This window comes from Dermacentor andersoni, chromosome 2 (genome assembly GCF_023375885.2).
Source record: "Dermacentor andersoni chromosome 2, qqDerAnde1_hic_scaffold, whole genome shotgun sequence".
Classification (NCBI taxonomy): Eukaryota; Metazoa; Arthropoda; class Arachnida; order Ixodida; family Ixodidae; genus Dermacentor; species Dermacentor andersoni.
In genome coordinates this window covers 95,395,965-95,416,987 of record NC_092815.1, presented here as the reverse complement: position 1 = coordinate 95,416,987, position 21,023 = coordinate 95,395,965, and the positions used below count along the sequence as shown (strand labels likewise).

At 46.2% G+C, this 21,023-nt stretch overlaps 1 protein-coding gene across 1 annotated transcript; it reads left to right on the top strand.

The window, feature by feature from the left end:
- The first annotated feature begins 2,766 nt into the window (after positions 1–2,766).
- On the top strand, positions 2,767–19,937 carry LOC129387603 (uncharacterized). The gene is made up of 5 exons (XM_055076777.1): positions 2,767–2,938; positions 3,258–3,358; positions 5,519–5,637; positions 7,704–7,896; positions 19,369–19,937. Exons 1-5 carry the CDS (start codon positions 2,769–2,771, stop codon positions 19,485–19,487), a joined length of 702 nt encoding a protein of 233 aa, XP_054932752.1. The 5' UTR covers positions 2,767–2,768; the 3' UTR covers positions 19,488–19,937.
- The last annotated feature ends 1,086 nt before the right edge of the window (positions 19,938–21,023 follow it).

Genomic DNA, 21,023 nt, shown 5'->3' with positions numbered 1-21,023 from the left:
CTCCTCCTGCTTATCAGAATTGTCACCGTCCACACTGCCGCCTCAACTGTGGTTGCGGCGCACGCGAGCTCTCCTGTTCAATCCTCAGACATGTTATCAGGCATGCGACGCCGCTGGCGAAGCGAGCGGAGGCGAACGCAACGACGAGGAACGCGGTGTGACGCCATGTGCCTCATCAGAGCACGGCCACGGTGAAATCGCAAGTTCGCGGCCAGTAAAGTTTTCGCTTTAATAGGCACCATGCGTGAGCAAGGTCATTTTCTCTTCATCGAAGATAAGCTCGCCTTCCTCTGGGACACATGGTCGCGCCAGCACTTCGCTGCCGCCCCCTCAGCGAACATTCATTGTCGTCACCATGACGTATACTAACAGCACCTATAGTACCAAAAAAAAAATGGCGCCATGCGTTTGCAACGCCCGCCTCTTGGTCTGTCGTCTGTAACCTACACCCATTGAAACTGTGTTACAGAAAGTGTATTTTTCATGCGACACTTTTGTTATAAAAAATATCTTGTGCAGGTGGGCGAAGCTAGACTTTGTCCTCGCAGATTAAAATAAATGTCGAATTTCCACACTATCCACACCTGTGTAGCTAGTGTAGATAAAGATATAGCATTATATTATTATTATTATTATTATTATTATTATTAATATTATTATTATTAGTAGTACTATTAGTATTATTATTATTAGTATTAGTATTGGCGATTTAAAGTTATACTTATTGTTTTCACTACAGCTAGTATGTCATAAGTGTTTCCGAGATAAACATGTCACGCATTATTTTACTTCCGACAGCAAGTTAAACTTAATATTTGCACCGGTTAGTACAAACTTGTTTGAAGCCGCTTGCCTGTCATATGTCTAATAAAGCAAGAAACTATAAAGATGGGCGGAAAAAGGCAGAAGGGTGTGAATCAAGATTTTGAAGGCACAGCCGTAGTTCGTTGAATCCGTGCTACGTGGCACCACAATACCGCACTGGTACAAAGAGAGAGGCCTCACCGAGGCGCGAAGTATCTGCGGCCTTCCTAGAAGAAGTGGCCGCGTGGATTCGAAGTGGCGAGGGATGAGCAAAAGCACGTGTGCACGTATACACCAGCTGCCCCGTATGCAAGAGAAACTTAAAAGTTGCTATCGCAAGTCCTGGTGGACATCTCTGACAATCTTTCAATGGAGCTTCGCGCACACAATGCCCCAGAACCGAGGACGGCAAGCCGGCCGAGCGCCACCGTGATAACTCCGTGTGCACGCACGGTGAGCCACTGCATTAAGAAAATTGCTGGAAGAGCTGAAGCTTGCGTTGTTTTTTCCAGCATGGAACAAGCTAGGCGCGTTGTGCAGGGAGGTCTACCGGACGAAGCCTAGGCGCGAAGTTTGCGGCAAGAAGCACGCGCAACAGTTCGTCACCGCTGCGGTTGGTGTTGTGAAAGAAATCGCGCTGTCCATGCGGCCGAAACTACGTAGGACAGAGGGGACGGGGCCTCAACGAACGCCTCCGAGAACATGCTGGGTCTATCGCCACCGGACGCGGTGGCAACGTAGCCATTCATGTATCACCGTGCGGTTTTACGCCGGCATTTATTAAGTGTCGACTCCTGAGCCGGCCCAGAGACCCAAAGAAGGCGCGAAATCGTAGAACCGTACACGATACATGTAGGAATGGCTTCTCTTGCGCAAGCGAGACATCACTAAGTTTAATCGACAATGAGCCCCAATTATCTGAAAAGTTTGATCGTCTGATCGTGTGAAATTACTCTGTGCTAGGGTTACTCGAGGCGTTGATCGTTTGGCGTCGAAGTAAACGGATTTTAACTATTTGCGCATCGTCTTTTAGTACATATGTCCCTTGAAATAAAAACTGGCTGTTAGTCTGCAAAATTGTGTTGTCTTTCCAATTGTCCCGTCGTCTGGCGCTCCCTCAAATGACTTTCAAAATTTGCCAACACGCTCAATTTTCAACCCATCTACGCTAAAATGTCCAAGATTAAATAAACAGCTGCGTCGGAATTCTGCCGCTCTAGTCTCACTCATTGCATAGCGTCTCGTTAAAGCGAGTACTGTGAAAACAAAGTAAAATAGCAGACGGGAAACATGTGGTTGACCGTCTTTCAGGGCTGTATCAGCGTTGTGTGAGAACTGGGCGCAGGTAAATGTGGTATATTGTGCATATGTCATTCCGTTGTTCGAGACATACGAATAAGAATAATTATGCTTGGTATTAGGCATAGAATTTCACTGAGTTTCATAGGCATAGAGTTTCCAAGAAATTTGACTAATCGTGAAAGGCACTAAAAGCGCGCCAATATTCGCGCGCTTTGAACATCTTATCTTTCGCTAATCTAAAGGGCGTACATTTTAGTTCCCTTATAAGAACCTGCAGAACACCGGTAAAGTTTTGCCTCGATCGTTTAGCTTGTCACTTTCCTTTCCTTGGTTTATTTAATGAAGCTCATCCTGACTCAGTTAACTAAGCATTCACGCCGTGAGCCGGTAATGAGGTTGCATTCGACCATGAATAAGCCTGTCAATTATTCCCTTCCTGGCTTGCTCGCACGTTTGGCCACTTGTTCCGAATCACGACGCCCTGAATGCATACAGTTTTGGTTGAACACATGCATGCTATAATGACGCAAATTTACGAAACCACTTCCGTTTCGACGCCGCAAGCCTACGTTATGGCTCTATAGGTCAGCTCCATAGATTTCACTTCCCTGAAGGCACACTGGTATAGTTTGTGAAGTGGTGCTTGCCGCACGCAGGGCGCCATGCTGGGCCTGCTTACGTCATTGGGCATCGCCCTGTGGATCAGCATCGGAAGCCTGGTTAATCCGGCCACGTACCCGTCGCCGCCGCTCTCAGTGGATGGCTGCCCCGTGCTGTACCGAAACACCACCAACTGCTCCGAGCCATACGTGCACCCAACGATTACCAACGAGTAAGCGCTGCTCTTCGTAACTGCATATAACCCAAAAGTGGAGACGATAGGTTTAAGCTTACCTACTGTTGAGAAATCCGGGTTCTGTTAAACTGACTCCTTCCCTTTGCACAGAGGTACTGCCGCGTGCACGACGATGTGTTTAGCAGTCCCATCGCATGAAATGCCACATCAAATACTGACGTGAGCTCGGATTTCTCCAAGCGGGCGCGTACGCCCAGAGGCTTTGCGCCGTATCTTTAACCTACCTAATTAATCTAACGGTGCAAGAAATTAATTATTCACTGCATATTTTGTGTCTCTTCTTTATCACTTCCAGAGACGTCGGTGACGACGTCTACTCGATGTCTTACCTGTGGCAAACGATGGTGGCGTTCCTCATAAGCTTCGTGGTTGGCATTCCTGCCAGCTTCTATGCAAGTAAGACATACTTTTGCATTGTAACTTTATATCCCTGCCCGAATGTGTAAAGCTCGAAAATAAGCAAGCAAAAAGGAACAGCGCAACCAAAACTACGTCCTTGCTTTATTACAAGACGAAACGAGAAAGAAAGCAAATAAGGACGAGGAAGCCAACTGTCCGGGCCAGCGCTAGTACAGTTCGCTTGCCTGTCGTTGTTTGGTCTCGTGCTGGTTTTGCCTCATAAATTTGTTCCACTTCAGTTGATCCGACAGTTCACTTTAATAATGTGGCCAAGAAGGATTGAGGTCATCGATGAAAGAGCGCAGTCTAGTCATAAATGCTGAAAACGGTTGGTTTTATGGGAGCTGTGTGATTTTTTTTTTCCTGTGAGGCATTATCCTGCTGCCTGGCGCATGACTTACAAGATTTTTGCTTAGTAAGTACTATAACTGATTAGTTACTCACTTGGCCTTGTTACCTTATCCTTGCTACCATATAACCCTGTTATCACATCTTTATCTATATTGGCAAGGTCACACAAGTATAAGCATAAGTGATTTGGTTCATAAGTTCGGAGCATAAGCGGTAGTTGGCGTAATTATCTTGGCCGGTGCAGTTGTCGTCTCGTCAGCTGGTTTTCCCATGAAAGGCTGGCGTGGCTGCCTTCTCGTTATGATCTTGTCGCCCATCACGGATCTCCGACATGGTGGTCTCCCAGTGATCAGCTTACTGACCGTAATCTCGTTCTAAGTGCTTTGGTTGTCATGGACGACCCACATGGCCAACGTCTTGGCTCTTATGGATGCTCGCATGACTATGCTCGCGATGTCACCTTTTTAGCTATAATGGTAAAGGCCATAATCACCAATGACGTGTTAAGTCTCGTTGTTTGTTGTGGCAGGCTAGAATAGTTGTCATCTCATTATATTTTCGTTTGCCGGCATAGCAGGACAGCAGGACTATTCTTTTCTTACCATTCCCTTGGCTTTCATGGATAATCGGCATACCAGCGCGGCTAACGACTACGGTACGCTCAACGTGATTGCGTTGATCTAGTCTGATATTTTTGGAGCGAATTCGTGCAGTTTGGTATTAAACTTAGGTGCGTAACTATATCTAGGTGTTATCGGCGTCAGAAGTCTGAGGGAGAGGGGCGTGTGAGTAAAAGCTGATTGGTTCCTCAGCCTGGGCCCGAACAGCCTGGTATTCAGATTTCTGGTCTGCACTAAGTTAGGCGATCACATAGTGTCGTACAATTTCACTGGCTCCAGGCACAAACTGTTGCGTAATTAAACGCTCTTGCGGAACTCACGCTCCGTAAACCTTTGGCACCGACTGTACATAACAAGCGAGGTTCGCGAATGTTCGCGAAATTCGCAAATCGCAGTAATGTTACATGGATAATTGCTGCGCGAACAGTGGGACAATCCAGAAAACACTAACAAAGGTGCTCGACAACATCACGTCCACACGCCAAAGTATCCTGATTTCCACCCAGATTTTATTCCCCTCTCGTAAGGAAGTTCTTAAAAACGTATAAGCTAGATTCTGTTAGTATTCCGACTATGTTTAAACCAATGAGAACTATGGCATGAAATCGGCACATTGTCTAAAATCGCGCCTTGAAGAACTGCCTCAGTCATTGCACCGATCTCTTTCAAAGTTTTCTCGTGAAAAAAACTTGCTCTTGCAGCTGTGACGCTTTTTTCTAACATGCCTTCAGACATTCATTTGGGATAAAAAAGATCAACTGTCAGCGCTTGAGCACATCTATTTAGGTATCGCGCTACACGTCTGGCATAGGAGACTGACATCGATGTAGCTAAGCCCAAGAAAGTTTACAATAAACAAAATAGTGAGCAGTGCTTACCAATATAACATAAAGTCGATCGATAAGGAAAGTAACCACGTTGCTATAATTCCTAGCTGAAAAAGAAAGGCTGCGATTTGATGTCAGTGGCTCTTTAATATCCGTTTAGGAAGGGCAATGCTCCGATCACGTGCCCTTAATATTTTCACTTGATACTTGTTCTTCGCGAAGAACTACCCCCACTCCCCCCTCCCCGAATTTGTACGCAGTGTGACTATTCAACCAATTGATCATTCGGTGTTACCAAATGCTGACAAGCGCAAGAACCATCTAATTTTCACTCCGTTACTGTTTATTCTTTCCTGTAGCTGCAAACGATCCCAAGAAAATGAACCCTAGACTGATTTGCCCCATCGTGGACATCCTATTCCCGTACGTTCCAGACCGATACAGAAGGCCGTTCAGGTTCAAGCTGGGAGAGGAATATGTGAGTTCGGCGCTCCTTATCACCCATATATCAGCAGCAACCCCTCGCGGGCTTTTTTCTTTGTATAGCTGGCAGACAGTGGCAGTCTCGTCGTGTCAGCGAAACGAACGAGAAAAAGTTTTATTACAAGCATGAGACTTCAGCCCAATCACTTATAGTGCTCGTTCAGTTCCACATGAGCAGCATAATATGGTGTCTCAGTATAACGCTGTTCTTTAAGTTATACGTGGTCGGTATTGCTTGAAGATTTAACGTCCAAAAGTCATGCAGAGGCTATAGGAGAAGCCGTGGTGAAAGGCTCCAAATTAGATTTTACCACCTGAGGTTCATTAACGCGTTCCCTAAGAGGGGTACACGGACGCTTTTGCATTGTGACCCTGTTGGAATGCAACCGCCGCTGGCGGCATTCTGATCCACGGCATTTTAGTCATCAGTGGAACCCCATAGTAACTGAGCCATTGCGATAGATTTGTCGTCATAGCAACCAGTGACGATGAGCGTGTGACGAGCAGGCCAGTGGGAAAAGAGAGAGAGAGAAAGAGAGATAGGGGGGGGGGGTATCACGTGCCAAAACTATGATTTCATTATGAGTCACGCCATAGCGGGGGACTCCGGATTCATTTTGGTCGCCTGGGGTTCTTTAACGTACACCTAAATTTAAGTGCAGGAGCTTTTCTGAATTTCGCCACCATCGAAATACGGCCGCCATGGCCATGATCTTACCCGGTCTTATTTTAGAGCGCAGCTCTTTGGCGTCCGTTCCTGGGTTTCGCGTCGTCGTCGGCGTTGTCGTCGGCCTCGTAACCAGCTCCGCCCCCCTTTCATCCCCCCAGCGCTAGCAGCGACCGACTGATACCGCTGGATGCCGCTGACGCCGCTAGAGAGTCAAGATAACGTGACTGCATAGAACACCGTCGCCGCCATGCAGAAAGAGGAGGAAAGGGTCCCCCCCCCCCCTGTTCTTGTGTGGCGGATAGGGTGCTCTTCAGTTGCCGACGCGCCGGTTATTTCACGTAGGCCCCGGCACGTCGACGAATACGTGACCACCTTCCCACGGCTAGACCTGGTTCTTAGCGCTGCGGAAGCGAGGGTATCATATTGTTTGTGTCGGCATCAGCGGCGTTGTCCCTGAAACCAACTCCGCAGCTGGGGTTGACTCACTATCGGCGTCAGCGGCATCAGTCAGTCGCTGCTATCTCTTCCCTCCTCCCTTTATCGTGTTGTCCGCTTGCTGCGCGCGCTTCTGCCCCCATCGTTTGCCGCTGGGTGTACACGCCGCCCCCCTCCCCCCTCTTCCTGCGAGTCTCCGGTTGTCAAAGCGCCGGCTCGAACTTAATTCCTTTCTTCGCTCCTCCTCCAATGCAACCCCTGTGCGGTGGCAATCAGAGAGCCAGATCGGTGGGACGTCGTGCACTTCCTGCAACTCGCATTAACCGTCCATCGATCCACACCGATGTTAGTAGTGGGGGACTTTAATGTTGACATAAAGACAAACAGCAATTTCCTAACACTTATGCGGGAGAACATCCCGTTCCTCTCGCTCGTAACGCGTCCCACGGCTGTGACAACCTCGCGAGGCACTTGTATAGATCTCGTCTTTGAGAATCAAGCATTGGTGTACCAAGTCGAACATATATCAGTCTATTTCTCCGACCACAAAGCTTCCTTCATGACTGTCAAGAACTGTTAGTGGAGTCCTTGTTAAAGAAATACGTGTGAAAAATAAACAAAAAAATTCTGTGATAGCGCATACATGTGTTGCTCGATTTCTTTGCCTCAATCTATCGAAAAGGTGAAACAGCTTATTTGCTGCGCTCAAATTCGCATTAGGAACGTAATCGTCGGTAATTTTTTCGAACTTAGCAGCGCACCGTAATAGCCACTAAGCTAATACCGCGGTGGCTAAACAGGCAGAAAGACAACTATGGTTGTCATACCCATACTACGCGTTTGTCAAAAATGGTGGGTCGGACGAAAATCCGCAGTAGAGGGGCTTCCCTGATGCCTAGTCACTTTGCAGTTATTTTTTTCAACGTCCGTAATTCTTTCCTCTATCGCGTTCACAGGTCGACCCTCAGCTTCAGCATCGTAGAAGTCTGTCACAGCAAAGCGCCAAGATGGCCGTCCCACCCATCGAGCGCGATCCCAAGATCCTGGGCCAGAACGTGTCCTACATCCAGGCGCTCACGGATAAGCTCTTCCCGAACGCAGCCTTACGTCCCGTGGAGCCTCTGCGCTATGACTCGACGTTTTCTACTAGTCAGTACTCCTCGCACTTATAGCGCGCACGTCAGACTTACCTAAAGGGAGCAAGTCTCCACCGTGCAGCGCAACACAAATTTGCGTCCATGCCAGTGCCGCTGGTGAAAGCTTCTGATCCGATCCACGTCTCTCCCTGCGACTATATTAAGTCGAAGGAAATGACTCGCTCGTACAATTATTTGTGACTATGAATTAGTGGTAAAATGGCCGGTGAACATACAAACTCAGGTGGGAAAGCATATTTTGTACGACGCAAGCTGTCTTTCCAATAATTTTGGGCTCCCGCAACAGGGAGCCACGCCACAGGCTTCCCGCCATAATGGGTCAGCTTGGCAGTGAGAAAGATAGATTAAGTTTTAATGATTACTGCAGAGGTTTGCATATTGAGAGGCTCGACATTCTACTCCAGGTAGAATATATGGCGAGCGGTGAAGAAAACGAAAACGCACACTCACACAAACACGCGAACCGCAGTCGCATACAAGTTATTTACAGAGCCTGACTTAGGCTTCCATTAGCGGGCAAAACAGAGGAAGTAAGCATCAACACTCTTTGAGAGGTTCATTGTCAAAATACGCAGAGCCTGCCCGCGTAGTACACGACCGGCGCTCACCCACTACATCTGATCTCAATACACATAGTGTCTTGGTTGTGAAATCTTCAATGTGGCAGCACTAAGCGTGTTCACGGTCATTGACATGGTTACGACGAGAGCCTTGTTCAATGTGTGTTTTGCGACTGCAATCCAGGACTCGTCCGCTGCACCTTTGTTCTCCCACACTTCACATTGCTTTTGCTATGCCCTTTAGTTGTCAACTAGGTCGCCTAACGCTCCTATGTTTACTCGTATATTCTACCTCAATGCAGTTACATACACTTGCGCAAGGGAAACATCTGTGGTACACGAGAACCTTTTTTTTTTTACTTTTTACATAATCTGGTACGGAAGTGGAAGCTGCAAGGCGTACTCCAGTACTCGAGACTGTGGTTGGCTCTATGCGGGCAACACTGACGTGGAAAAACATGCGACGTATTGGGACACATGCCGTTGCACGAACGCGCTTCTGATTGGCAGTCGCCAGCTGCAACCTCGATTCCGGCACCACTTTATACTCGAACGAGGAATGTCCGCAACAAAAGCTTAATTTACTTACATAGTTATTTCATATTTCACCAATGCCTATTTTTTTCGCACTTTCACTTTTCGACTAAACGCGGTTTTATACTCATTGGTTTCATTTCCCCGTTTGCACTTTTTACACTTCATTCATTGTGCGATCATTGGGCGGGATAGAGTAATATAATTCTTTAACGTCAGCAGAATAGACCACGCGGAAAAGGCTTCAAGGCCTTCTCTGCTGGCGTTAAAGAATTATATTACTCTATCCCGCACAATGACCTTCGTCAGAGTGTCGAGGATTGTATTGACAAATATGGCGCCACAAGGTTTTCACAGGAAGCATGTGTTTCAGTAGAAGGGTTTTTAGAATTTTTACGTTTTTACCTGTCGTAAACTTTTGTACAGTGGAACAATAGGCCGCATCTGCAGAAGTAAGGCACTTGTATAGGGTCGTGTCTAGCTCCCGTCCTTGGCAACCTCTATTTAGCATATTTACATAGGCACATGTATGTACGCCTCACATGGCTACCAGGATTTCAGGGAACTTTTAGATTTGTCGACGATTTTTTAGTGCTCTTAGATTGCACTAGTAAGTGCTTCCAAGAAAAATGTGCCAATGTCTTTACAACTTTTCACGAGTGTTTGAGACCTCTTGAAGTGACTTTTGAAGTGCCTGTCGACGATAAGCTTCGGTTTCTTGACGTTCAGTTAACCTTTACTGATGGTAAGACCTGCTGGGCTTATAGCCCACGAGCTAAGGAGCCTCTTCTCCAATTTCATTCAGCCCATTCAAACTCGTTGAAGGGGGCATAACTAATATGTGTTTCAAAAACGCCCTTGGAAAATCATGCCCACACCTAATGAAAACCAGTCTCCAGCAACGGTCTGCACGTCTTAAGGAGGCTGGATATACTAACCATGTGCTGGTGTCGGTGGCGGAGAGGTTACTTAAACAGGAATGCTCGAGAGATTGCCCCGGTGAGAATGCCACAGCTAGTAGTCGTGGGCAGGTGAAAACCGTAGTGATTCCGTACGTACACCAAGTATCACATAGCCTGAAAATATTGGAAGTCGCGCCAACATACGAGCTGTTTTTTCAGCTCCAAATAAGCTGCGTACCTTGTGCAAAACCACGAACCCAATGAGGACGATAAGGCTGGGGTGTGATAAGAATCACAAAGATCCGTTCATAGGCTACGCGGTCGGGGTGATCCGTCGAATTCCGTTGCCATGTGGTAAATGCTACATAGACCAAACCGGAAGTTGCATCAATGAGCGCTTAAGAGAGCACAGAAATGAGTGTCACAGTGTATCAGGCAACGGTTTTCTTGCTTTCCATTGTAAAACGTGTCCATGTCAGCCATGTCGCCCGCTTCTAGAAGATACCACTGTTATAGATAGGGATAAGCGCGAATGTGTAAGACTAATAATAGAAACGGAGCAGATCCTCTCGGCCGCTGACCAATGCATCAGCAAACCATCATTGTCATTGTCCGCGAGAGCGTTGGATTATTTGTGCATGGCATAAAGGCTGAACTGCATTTTCCATATGTCATCTAGATTTTCTTGTGTTTTCTGTTGTATATCGGTTTTAAATTGTTTTCATACCGTCATGTACATAAGTGCGCCCTCATGGTTGATATCATAGTGTGCAAGTGGTTGTTTGGGGGTATAAGTATGACCTATCCCGGAAGTAAATTTTTCGTTGTTGATAGTTAGCGCTTGTCTCCGTCTTCGTTTCTTCGTGTGTCCTTGTTTTGTTGCGCTATATATATATATATATATATATATATATATATATATATATATATATATATATATATATATATATATATATATATATACACAGATACCTTTCAACGATGACCGACCAACAAGCCCATATGTCGCCACCCTCGCCGTCTGGTCGGGATGAGACATGACAAAGACGTACACCGACCAAGTAAAACTTATTTAAAAGACAAGGCGTTTCGGCTTCCATGCGGAAGCCTTGTTCACAATCTGAACAAGCCTTGTTCACAATTGGGAACAAGGCTTCCGTGTGGAAGCCGAAACGTCTTTTCTTTTAAGCAAGTTTTACTTGGTCGGTGTGCGTCTTTCTTTGTCATCCACCCAGGCGCACGTCATCTGCAAGAAAAAAAAACCGTAGTAATCCATTTACTTATCAAACTAATTGCATTATTTAACTTCCTAGTTACGACATTGTGGTCCGAGTTTATATTGGAAAGTTGAAGAGAATAGTCATAAAAGGTTTTCTTGTTCCGTGTTTCTACATATCAAGATCACCACGTAGACCGAATAATTGGCGTCAAGATGTACGTTCGGTTTACCGCATTACGCACGCCGCACCGCCAGACGGCACTGTCTGCTCCAACCCCCGTGCGGCGCGAAAGCGTGCAGGTAACTGAAGCTACCGTCGCACTTCCATTTTCCCGCGATCTCGTTCCTACTGGCGCTGCGAGCAACTCACGATTGGATGCATAGTCACTCGAGTAGCAGTGGCGAGGCGGACCGCTTTATCGCACCGTGTAGCCGAGCCTCATTTTAGGCCGCCCTAATACATAGCAGGGAGGCTGCACTGGGAGCCGCGATTCACAGAGCTGCGTACGTAATCAAGCGTATTAAACGAATGATTTCGATTCACATAGCCATTCCTAAATGTAGAGAACGTGGAACTAGAGTTTCGTGGCGGATCCCTTCAACATTCCGATATTAACATGCGTTGTAAAGATTGTAGTTAAGAAATTAAGAAATTTGAATAGCTGAATAAATTAATGTATTTCTTGCAAATATCAGCCTGGGCTGATAATCAATCTGTAGCGACGTCATTTGAATAACTTTTGTTGGCTTTTTTTTTATGTGGCCGAAGTTCAAAAAAAAAGATCACTGTATAAGTGAAATACACCGACTCAGAGGAGACTGAACAGCGAAGCGCATTGAACTGAGCAATTAGGATTTATTTGTTTGTCCTTTACCGCGCTGGCAATACACCGATATATCTCCGTCCACCTAGGCGGGGCCGCGGTAGCGTTGCTGTCTAGAGTTGAGGATTTTGCGACTTTGTGACGTGTCTTTTCCAAAGTGCCTGATTCTTGTCTCTATTCGTGTTTCACTTACCGGTGTTAGATACAGGTGAAATGCCGATAACACGCGAAAAGCTGGACAGAATAGGTGAGACTGTAAACGGCGGACAGCAATGAATTGAAAACAATAAAAAGAACCACTTGGGCACAGGTTAAAACTGTATCACATAGCCAATATCATATGCAAAATCCTTGCCGGCAAGGAACACCTCCTTTGTAATGGAAAATGACGTCATTTACCCATAATACTGCGCCGTTCGGGGAATCAAGCCAAGAAGACAGAAGGAAGCAACCCTCTGATCCCTGAATGAACCCAACAAGTCTATAGATAAGCAGCCTTCGGTGGGGTTTAAAAGAAGCACGAATAGACAGGAGCGTGTAGTCCCGATGAAAAAGAGAACTACAACCACTTATGCTCTGTTCACTGCGGACTATAGAGACAAGATGTTAACGCCGCAATGCTGTGGCACCCTTCAGCCGAGGTAGTGCGCTACGCTCGTCACACACCGATTCCGATCGCAATGGCATTGAAAGGCTACGCTATTGTTGCGCATGTTTCGCAGGCCGACGACCGGAAAGAGTACTGCCAAAGGTCATAACGTTGAGTGCACGGCCAGCGCTTTCCAGCACTGACGCTGCCGGATATCTAGAGGTAATGAGGCAGACGTGCAGAGATGTCTGGGCCTTCACCTACGTGCACCCGCCATGCACTAGGTACGGAAGCGGATGCCCGAAATAGACTAGACCGTGCGTTTATGAACAACCGCTGGCTATGGGGCCATGCAGATTGCGCGCACCTTTACATTATGCCTCCTCCCTCCCCCTCTACCGTATTAGTAAAAACTCAACTCAACCCGATCTCCAGTAATGCGCCTGAGAGCACGCGGCGTAGCGAGAACGCAAAGACGAACGGAAGGGCCTCACTAAATAGAGATGAATAAGTTCCGAACCCAATTTTTGCGCTCCGTGTCTGAAAATATACCGTGGGAAAAGTTGGTCGCGAAATCTTCCAATGCTTAATGGCAGCGAGAGTCGTGGTATTCCTGCTCCTCCCTTTCGCACACGCCTACAATTTTCGTCATTAATTTCTGATAAAAACGTTTGTTATGAAGTACTGACGATCAATGAAGACGTAGAACATTAAGATCTATACTAGCAATGGAATTATCATCCAAGGCGCACTGGAGAAACAGCAGTGTTGCCAGTACTATGAAAAACATCTTCCTGTTTGTAGAGCAATTACATTACTACTTTTAAACGTTTCAAGAGTACTATTTCCCGTGAAGCAACCGCTATCCTTCCCTCCCCCAACCCCTCCCCCCCTCTATCTATCTATCTATCTATCTATCTATCTATCTATCTATCTATCTATCTATCTATCTATCTATCTATCTATCTATCTATCTATCTATCTATCTATCTATCTATCTATCTATCTATCTATCTCGTCTACAAGGCCCCAATTGAAGCGTACGTCTAGTGCGATGCGCCTGGATCGCAGAGGTCGCATGACTCATAGGCACCCTTGACCTCTTCGCCCGTCGAGTTACGTCAGTGTTCTCTGAAATGAGCCAACGGCATGTAAAGTATAAGTTTCTGCCAGTGAATACTGCGGCACTCAGCCACAGAAAATGAAAGGAACTGGTGCAAAGGGTGGAACTTAAAAGAATAAAACGCTGAGTGATCTGCACACCTACCGTGTAAACAATAAAAGATACGCACATGTTGCAGGGAACAAACAGTTGTCAGCATTAAAACTGCGTCGCAGCGGTTGATGGGAAACGTTTTCCGGAGGAATGTCGCTGCCTGAGCGAAGCGGCGTGCATGTGCCTCGCGATGTGGGAATCGATGCGAGAAAGCGTTACACGCCTGACTGCGCGCGACCCGGCTGGCACACGGCGCGTTTACCTAGCAGCGATTACGTTTCGTGTGCCTTCGGCAGACACCACTTCGCTCGGCGCTCGTTCGGAACATCGATTCCGTGGCGCAGCGGTGACGCACGGGGCCTCAAACAAACACGCTTCTAGTGGCACCGTCAACCGCCAAATACAAGTCGGCTGCTTGTGAGGTCATTTTAATACGCGGTGTTGGTCTGCGCCTGACGCATTGTGGGCACGTGCGTCAGCAGCCGCTGACTAAGGAGAGTCGCCGCCGACGTTATCGAACAAGAAACCGTGAAATCAGTCACGTCACAGATTGATTACTTTTTATTGTGGAGAACTATACAGTCCCGGATCCTAGCTATAACTTGTCACAGTCCGTCGCCACTGTATAGTTGTGCCTTCCGTGCCTTCTTGTTCGCGATGTGTTTGTCGGTGTCCAGCGCGTCGGCTGAGTGGGCGCGAGTTCCGGCACCTGAGTCCCGACTCATATTTCCGCTTTGAAGTAAACGACACGAAAATATTAAACAAAACACGGACAAGAAAATAAGACTGACGCTTGTCTTTTCTGCCTCGTGTTTCCCTGCATTCGCCTTGCCTTCTGTGGGGTCAGAATTTATCAACCAGCCTTGTCTGTCCTTCAGCAGTGTCCTTCCTTGGTGGGTCGCCTTTGTATAGCGATAAGTGCCTTAGAGTCTAAACAGATTCCCGATGAGTTTGCGACGAATGTCTTGAGTAGCTTGAATATGCGTCCCATAGAGAGCTCCTTGACAAGTAACTCGCTCACCGGCAAACAGAGAGGCGCCTTTTGATACGTCGCTTATGGCTTCATTCTGCAGCCGGCGGCGACAAAATATCGACTTGTGGCCGATCGTTGAACAAATACTTCTCCTATAACTGAATAAAAGTGCTCCGCGATCCTTTCTTTAACGGTAACCTGCTTCACATAGACGGCACCTCCAGACTGACCCACCTGGGGGAAATTGGCAGTCGCCTTTTCTTGTCCTGCACTTCAATCTCCGTCTTTCTCTCTCAGTTTCTATTTTTTCGGTATTCTACTCACTTCCTTTTGCTTCTGATTTTCAGGGTGGCAGTGGTTAAGCCTGTGAGGGTAGCCAACCTTGAGTAGACCATATTTGGTTATAGCAGTAACGTACAGCTGGCGCTTGCAGGACGTGTTTTACACTTTCTGTGGCGTCCTTTTTCTTCCATTTCGATTTCTTTTCCATCCATTTACTAACGAAATTTTGTCACCCTGTGTCTGGCGCAGCATATGTTTAGTCGGTTGTGCGTCAACTAACTAACTAACTAACTAACTAACTAACTAACTAACTAACTAACTAACTAACTAACTAACTAACTAACTAACTAACTTCAATACACCTTCACTGTTCGCACGTTGGTCTCACGTAACGGGCGGGGGGAGAATTCTAGGCGTCTTCTGCAATACCATTAGTGGAGGCTACGGGTTTCTTCAGGCGTGCTTCACCTAGAAAACTGTAAAGCACGCGAACTCGAAGGTGAATCACCGTGTGTCCAGCGAGCCGGCGTCGCTGAGAAATTCAAGCCGAGTACGTAAGACTACTTGTGGGTATTCTGAACTCTTGCAGGAACAGATTAAAGGATGAAGACATTTTAGGGGGAGGCCGCTCTTCAGTAATCTCTCAAGCAGAACCTAAACTACAGCTTAGGTACAGTGGAAGGTAGTGACGGATGTAACCCGCTGCATCGGATAAGTCTACAGAGGGAAGAAACAGCGTCGCGTGTAAGCCTCCGCTTCTTACAGATGCGCGACGCCTTATCAATTTCGTAAGATAGTGCATACGCGCCGTTTGATAAATTAATATTGCAGCAGCAGGCTCAACCACGACATTTCTTTATAATAATAATAATAATAATAATAATAATAATAATAATAATAATAATAATAATAATGATAATAATACGCATATTGTCTTTTGAATGCATGCTCATGCGGGAACAGTAATTGTATTTTCTTGAACGCATGCGCAGAGGCATTGTGAAGTGTCCTTGTTGCTTCTGTCAAGTGATCCTCTGCGACAGCTTCTTTTTTAGTCAGTGTTGAATGGGCACTGCTCTGGTCGAACTGTCTCGTGCGCACTGGTGTGTAAGCGAAGTGATATTTTCTGGAGGGCCCGGCCGTAAGTACAGCTGGTCTTTGTCCTGTGCGCGTGATTGATTTGAATTGCTGTTATCTCCCTCTATTTCACTCACCCCTTCCCTCTCCTCTCGCGTAGTAGGAGGAGGAAATAAAGAGACTAAGCAGGGATTTTAACCAGAAATGCGTCTGGTTGTCTACCCTACTCTGGGGGACGGGAGAGAGGGAATAGAAAAAGGAGGCAGATGGAGGGGAAGGGGACGAAAGCTGCGGTGAGCTCGTGCACGCACACGGAGGGCCTGAGTGAGTCAAAGACGTTCACACAGGCCAGTCACCCTCAAGAAAGACAAAAGTGCCTTCACAGCTTTGTGGACCGACGAGCGATGGGGACGGTCTTCAAGTAGCACCGGCACAGACGACGGCCGACCATCGAGTCGTCGCAATGCGATAGATAATGTTTGTCTTTCCGACTGAAATCGATAACATTGGCGCAATAAATGTTCGATGTTCTCTTGGACGCCGCAGACGTGGCATGCAGCACTGTCGGTCAGTGCAATCAAAGTAGTGTACGCATTCGTGAAAGCAACTCCCAGCCACAGCCGGTACAGAAGCCATGCCTCACGTTGGTGAAGCCCGGGTGGAGGTCGGAGTTGGAGCGAAGTGTTCAGTTCGTACAACCTGGTGCACCTTATATGTGGGGTGTTCCACTCTGCTAAAGAGAGCTCGCGCGCCAGGTGACGAAGCTGTCTTGCAGCGTCTGTGCTGGAAAGACGAATGCGAATGCTGTGTTGTTCTTGATGTAACTCTCGGGTAGCTTTGTCTGCTTGATCATTTCCAGCAATTCCGCAATGGCCTGGTACCCAGTGGAAAATAATTTCGTGGCCTTTCTGTTTTACGTCCTGATGAAGTTTGACGATTTCGTATGTTAGCTGTTCGTGAGCTCCACGTCTGAGAATTGACTGCATTCCCGGTCTCGAGTCGCAAAGCACGGCCCATGTACCAGGACTTTCTGTGTCAGTGAATTGAAGCGTACTGCGCAGAGCCGTGAGTTCTGCAGCCGTGGACGTCGCGGCATGTGTCGTCTTGAATCGCAGTGTTATTCATCTCTTTGGTATAAACACAGCACCACCAGAACTGGTCGATGTAGTCGATCCATCAGTATAGATGTGTACGTGGCTACTGTATCTGTCGTACAACATGAGTAAGCTCAATTGTTTTAGTGCCGACGGTGGTAGATCTGACTTTTTCTGAAGTCCTGGAATTCTGAGATGTACTTCAGGACGACACAAACACCATAGAGGAGACCCCGACCTTGCCGCAGGCGTGTACCCCGATGTAAGCGAGGCACGATATGAACTGACAGTTGTGCTAAATGGCGTGCGGGGTCTTTCCACAGTGAGTGCGGCGAGGTAGTGGCAAGGGGTCCGGGCAATGTGCCTGACATGTGCACACATTGTCTCGATGGCGAGGTTCGTCGTGATTGAACAATCTTGAGCAAGGACAATAGTTTCAGCAGACGACGCACTGTGTAGAGTAGCAAACTGGACCAATTCTAGCTATCCTCCCTGCCTCGTGTGTTTTCCTTCCTTCTCTCTTTACCTCGTTGAACGTGATGGCTTTTTTCTTTTATTTATTTCAGTTTGTATGTTGACACCACCGTTCATATTATGTGACGCATGGAAGGAAAAGAAAGCGTAGTTCATCTCGCAAAGAGATACCCCCCCCCCCCATTTATGGTTGACAATAAATAGTTTTTGACACGGATAACACGTCATTCATTTTCTTGCTGCACTATGCGGAAAGTGGAAAGTTGTGGAAAGTTTGTTACTGTTTCTTTTGATGTTTCTTCCGTGATATCTAGGCGACCATCACTTGGTGCAGGCCAAATTTTAGATGCATGGTTGCAAGATCACACTCCGGAATAGTTCTTGTACCCATAAAACTGAGATCGCTGCAGTTGTAGTCATCGTTCTAAATCGACAATACAAAATGACCTACTGGTGAAACTTGCTACAAAGCTGATTCGCAAAAGCGAACACAGATTTTGAGGGTGCTTAAATAGCAAACCTTCTTGAAAGTAAAATTATTACTTCGAGATGAGGTTTTAGCTTAGGACCTCTTAGTTAAATAAACTGGAATGGATAAATAAATTTCCTTGGCAGCCAGTGCACCAATGTTAATCAAATTTGGTGCAATTGAGAGAGGGTAAGATAAAGTCACTGTTGGAATAGGACTTTCAGTTTGAAAAAAATTTTGTTTATAGAAAAAGTCTTGAAAGTTGCAGAAATGTAAAAGCTCAAGTATCAAATGTTTCTCGGTTATAAGAAAGACGTTGCAATTCTTTAAACTGGAGCTAATAAAACATGTAAGATGGTCAAACTTGATGTATTATACACAACTCCTACATATGCGAATCATTTTGTGAGTAGGGCTTTCGCAAAACCCTTGTGAACAACGTAACAGTTGGAAGTTGTAAACTTATACATCAAATGTTCCCGTTTTAGATTATCTAAGGGGTGCAGTTTACAGAACTGCGACATTTGTTTCTTGTGCAGAGTTAGATTTCTAAATTTTGTGCTTCAATTTCTTTTTTATTTTCCCGATTTTTGGCAATGTTTGTAAAGAATTCGAGATCATAAATCGCTATTCTACTTTCTAAAGCTGCTATAATTTACTTTCTCTTTTCAAATTCAAACCGATTTCATTTAACTGGGTCCGTCTGTTGTCTCGTAAAAGCATTTATGCGGGTTTAGCTGTACTTGAACAAGGAAATCGAAGCTGGCCCTGAGCTGAAGCTTGCTCTTAAGGAAGACTCCTACTGGAAGGTTCCTTCCACTATAGGGGATAAAAAAACAATAAAAAAAAAAAACAAGCACAGCGGGGCATATAATAGTTTTCGTGTGGTTTTTGGTAATATGTCCCGGTTATGATAGCCAGCCGGTTTTATGAACTTGTTATATTACCGGAACTTAATTGGTCCTAGATCTTAGAAAGACTATTTGCTATTGATTATCCAGTCTTCATAACGCACCTGTGCAAGTTGTCTTTCTTGTGTGTGTTTGGAAAGAGATCAGCGATTCAGATATAGCGATAACAGAGGTGACATGTGACATAGGTAGCGTAAATCAACTGTTTGTAACTGAGAAGCTATACATGTGTCTTACTTACTGCCATGCCGGTGCCTGTTGGCATCATCTTGCACAGCGTAAAATACAAGTGCCTCCGGCGTCTGATACACGGTTGCGTGCGTTCTCTGGCTGCCCGTAGGCTCACCGTTCCCGCCTCCAACCGATGTCGTGTTCCAGCCGCAGTCATTTGTGCCTCCCGTCCCACGAAGAAGGCACTCTAGTTATCGTGGCAGCAGGGACGAGTCGTCCAAGATGTAGGACCACCCTCACGTTTTCTGACTTTTGAGAGAGAATAAGGGGCAGTCAAGCGACTTGAAACTTCGCAGAAAGCTGTCCTTGGAGTGCGGAGCCACCACCAGCTGCGAAGAAAACAATAGCGGTCGGTCGTGACGGTGGTGGGTCATAGACTAGTATGACAATGGTTATCACTGGCAAGAAATTGCATCGTTTATTGATGTTCCGGGTGCGTCGAAAGATGTGACCTGCAAGCTTGTCAAATGATAGCTGTTTCCTAAAGCGCACGACGCATGTCGAACGAACTGCTTTAGGCATCGCCATAAAACACAATTTACAACCCGAGAAAGCAAATCAAGTCGAAAGCGTAAGAAAAGGACGATTCTTCGGTTTTACTGTTTGACCACCAGACACTGTGCGCCCGATCGATTTGTGTGATCTCAAACAAAATAAAATTTTCCACCCAAAACGCAATTTTAAGGGACACTTGATTTGCGTGCACTCATGCGTGACTATCCGGCTGTTGTAACGCAAAAAACACGTCAGATTGCTGGTACACCTTACAAGAAGGCAACATCAATTACTACTCTCATGTAGCTGAGTTAAAATGTCGCAGTTTCGTCCGAAAGGCGCAGCATCGATTACGATAGCAAATAATTAGACAGCTGTACAAAGTAAGATTAGTAGTTTTATCGGCTTTATAAATTGTAGCAAGCATTCGTTTACTAACTAAATTGGCAAACATACCGTATCGCGCGCACAGGCAAAAATGAACAGATAGCCGCGGGCACTCGCTGTCAGAACGCTGGCGTGACGAAGAGTGGCAGCAGCGGCGAGCGAACGCTTCGTTTTGCCATTTAGCTTCAACGCGCCTTCAAAACTTTAAATTACAGCGTTCACGATGCCACAAGCCATCTCGGCTCTTGCAGCATTATTGCTTGGAGATCTTTTTCGTAGTTGCCCGAGCGCCGTGCGCATTTATGAGTTTGCGAGAGAGACATCTGGGGACCTCTTTGCAGGGGTGTGAGGTTTATAACTGACAAATCACCAAGCCATCCCCTTTCCTTGTGGACCACTGCATTTGCGGTCCAGAATGTCCGAACAAGGAAATCCGCAGGAAGTTTTGTATTCGTGCATATTCTCATATTCTAAAAATAACAGACTGTCACACCTTAAGACGCAGTTTTAACATTACACAGAACCGAAGCAAGCACAAAGCACACCGCGTTGAGAAAACGCTAAGTCTTGCTCACGTAAGCATGCGTCCTATTGCAGCAATCTGCCTGTAGCTTCACAAAGAATTTGCGATAATTTATTACACTTATATAAGGAGAGCCATATTTCCATGTCTTTCCTCGGTTATTATTCAACTTTTTATGTGCATTCTTGCTTCTATGGTTGCGTTCTCTCGCTTTATTTGATCATGGGCTTAATTTTGCAGTTCTTAACAGCGCTGTCTCCGTTTGGTTGCATTTATTTAGTCTAAAGGCGTACTTGGGGGGAAGTATTGTATTTCTTAATCTTTCCATGTAAATTACGTGTATTGGTTGGTTGCTGCCT

Bases quoted from the DNA above. Each gene is read 5' to 3' on its own strand.
- LOC129387603 (XM_055076777.1), top strand. From the start codon at position 2,769: ATGCTGGGCCTGCTTACGTCATTGGGCATCGCCCTGTGGATCAGCATC. The intron at 3,359-5,518 runs GTAAGACATACT...TCTTTCCTGTAG, and splicing joins TCCTGCCAGCTTCTATGCAA to CTGCAAACGATCCCAAGAAA. The intron at 7,897-19,368 runs GTCAGTACTCCT...GGCTGCCCGTAG, and splicing joins TGACTCGACGTTTTCTACTA to GCTCACCGTTCCCGCCTCCA.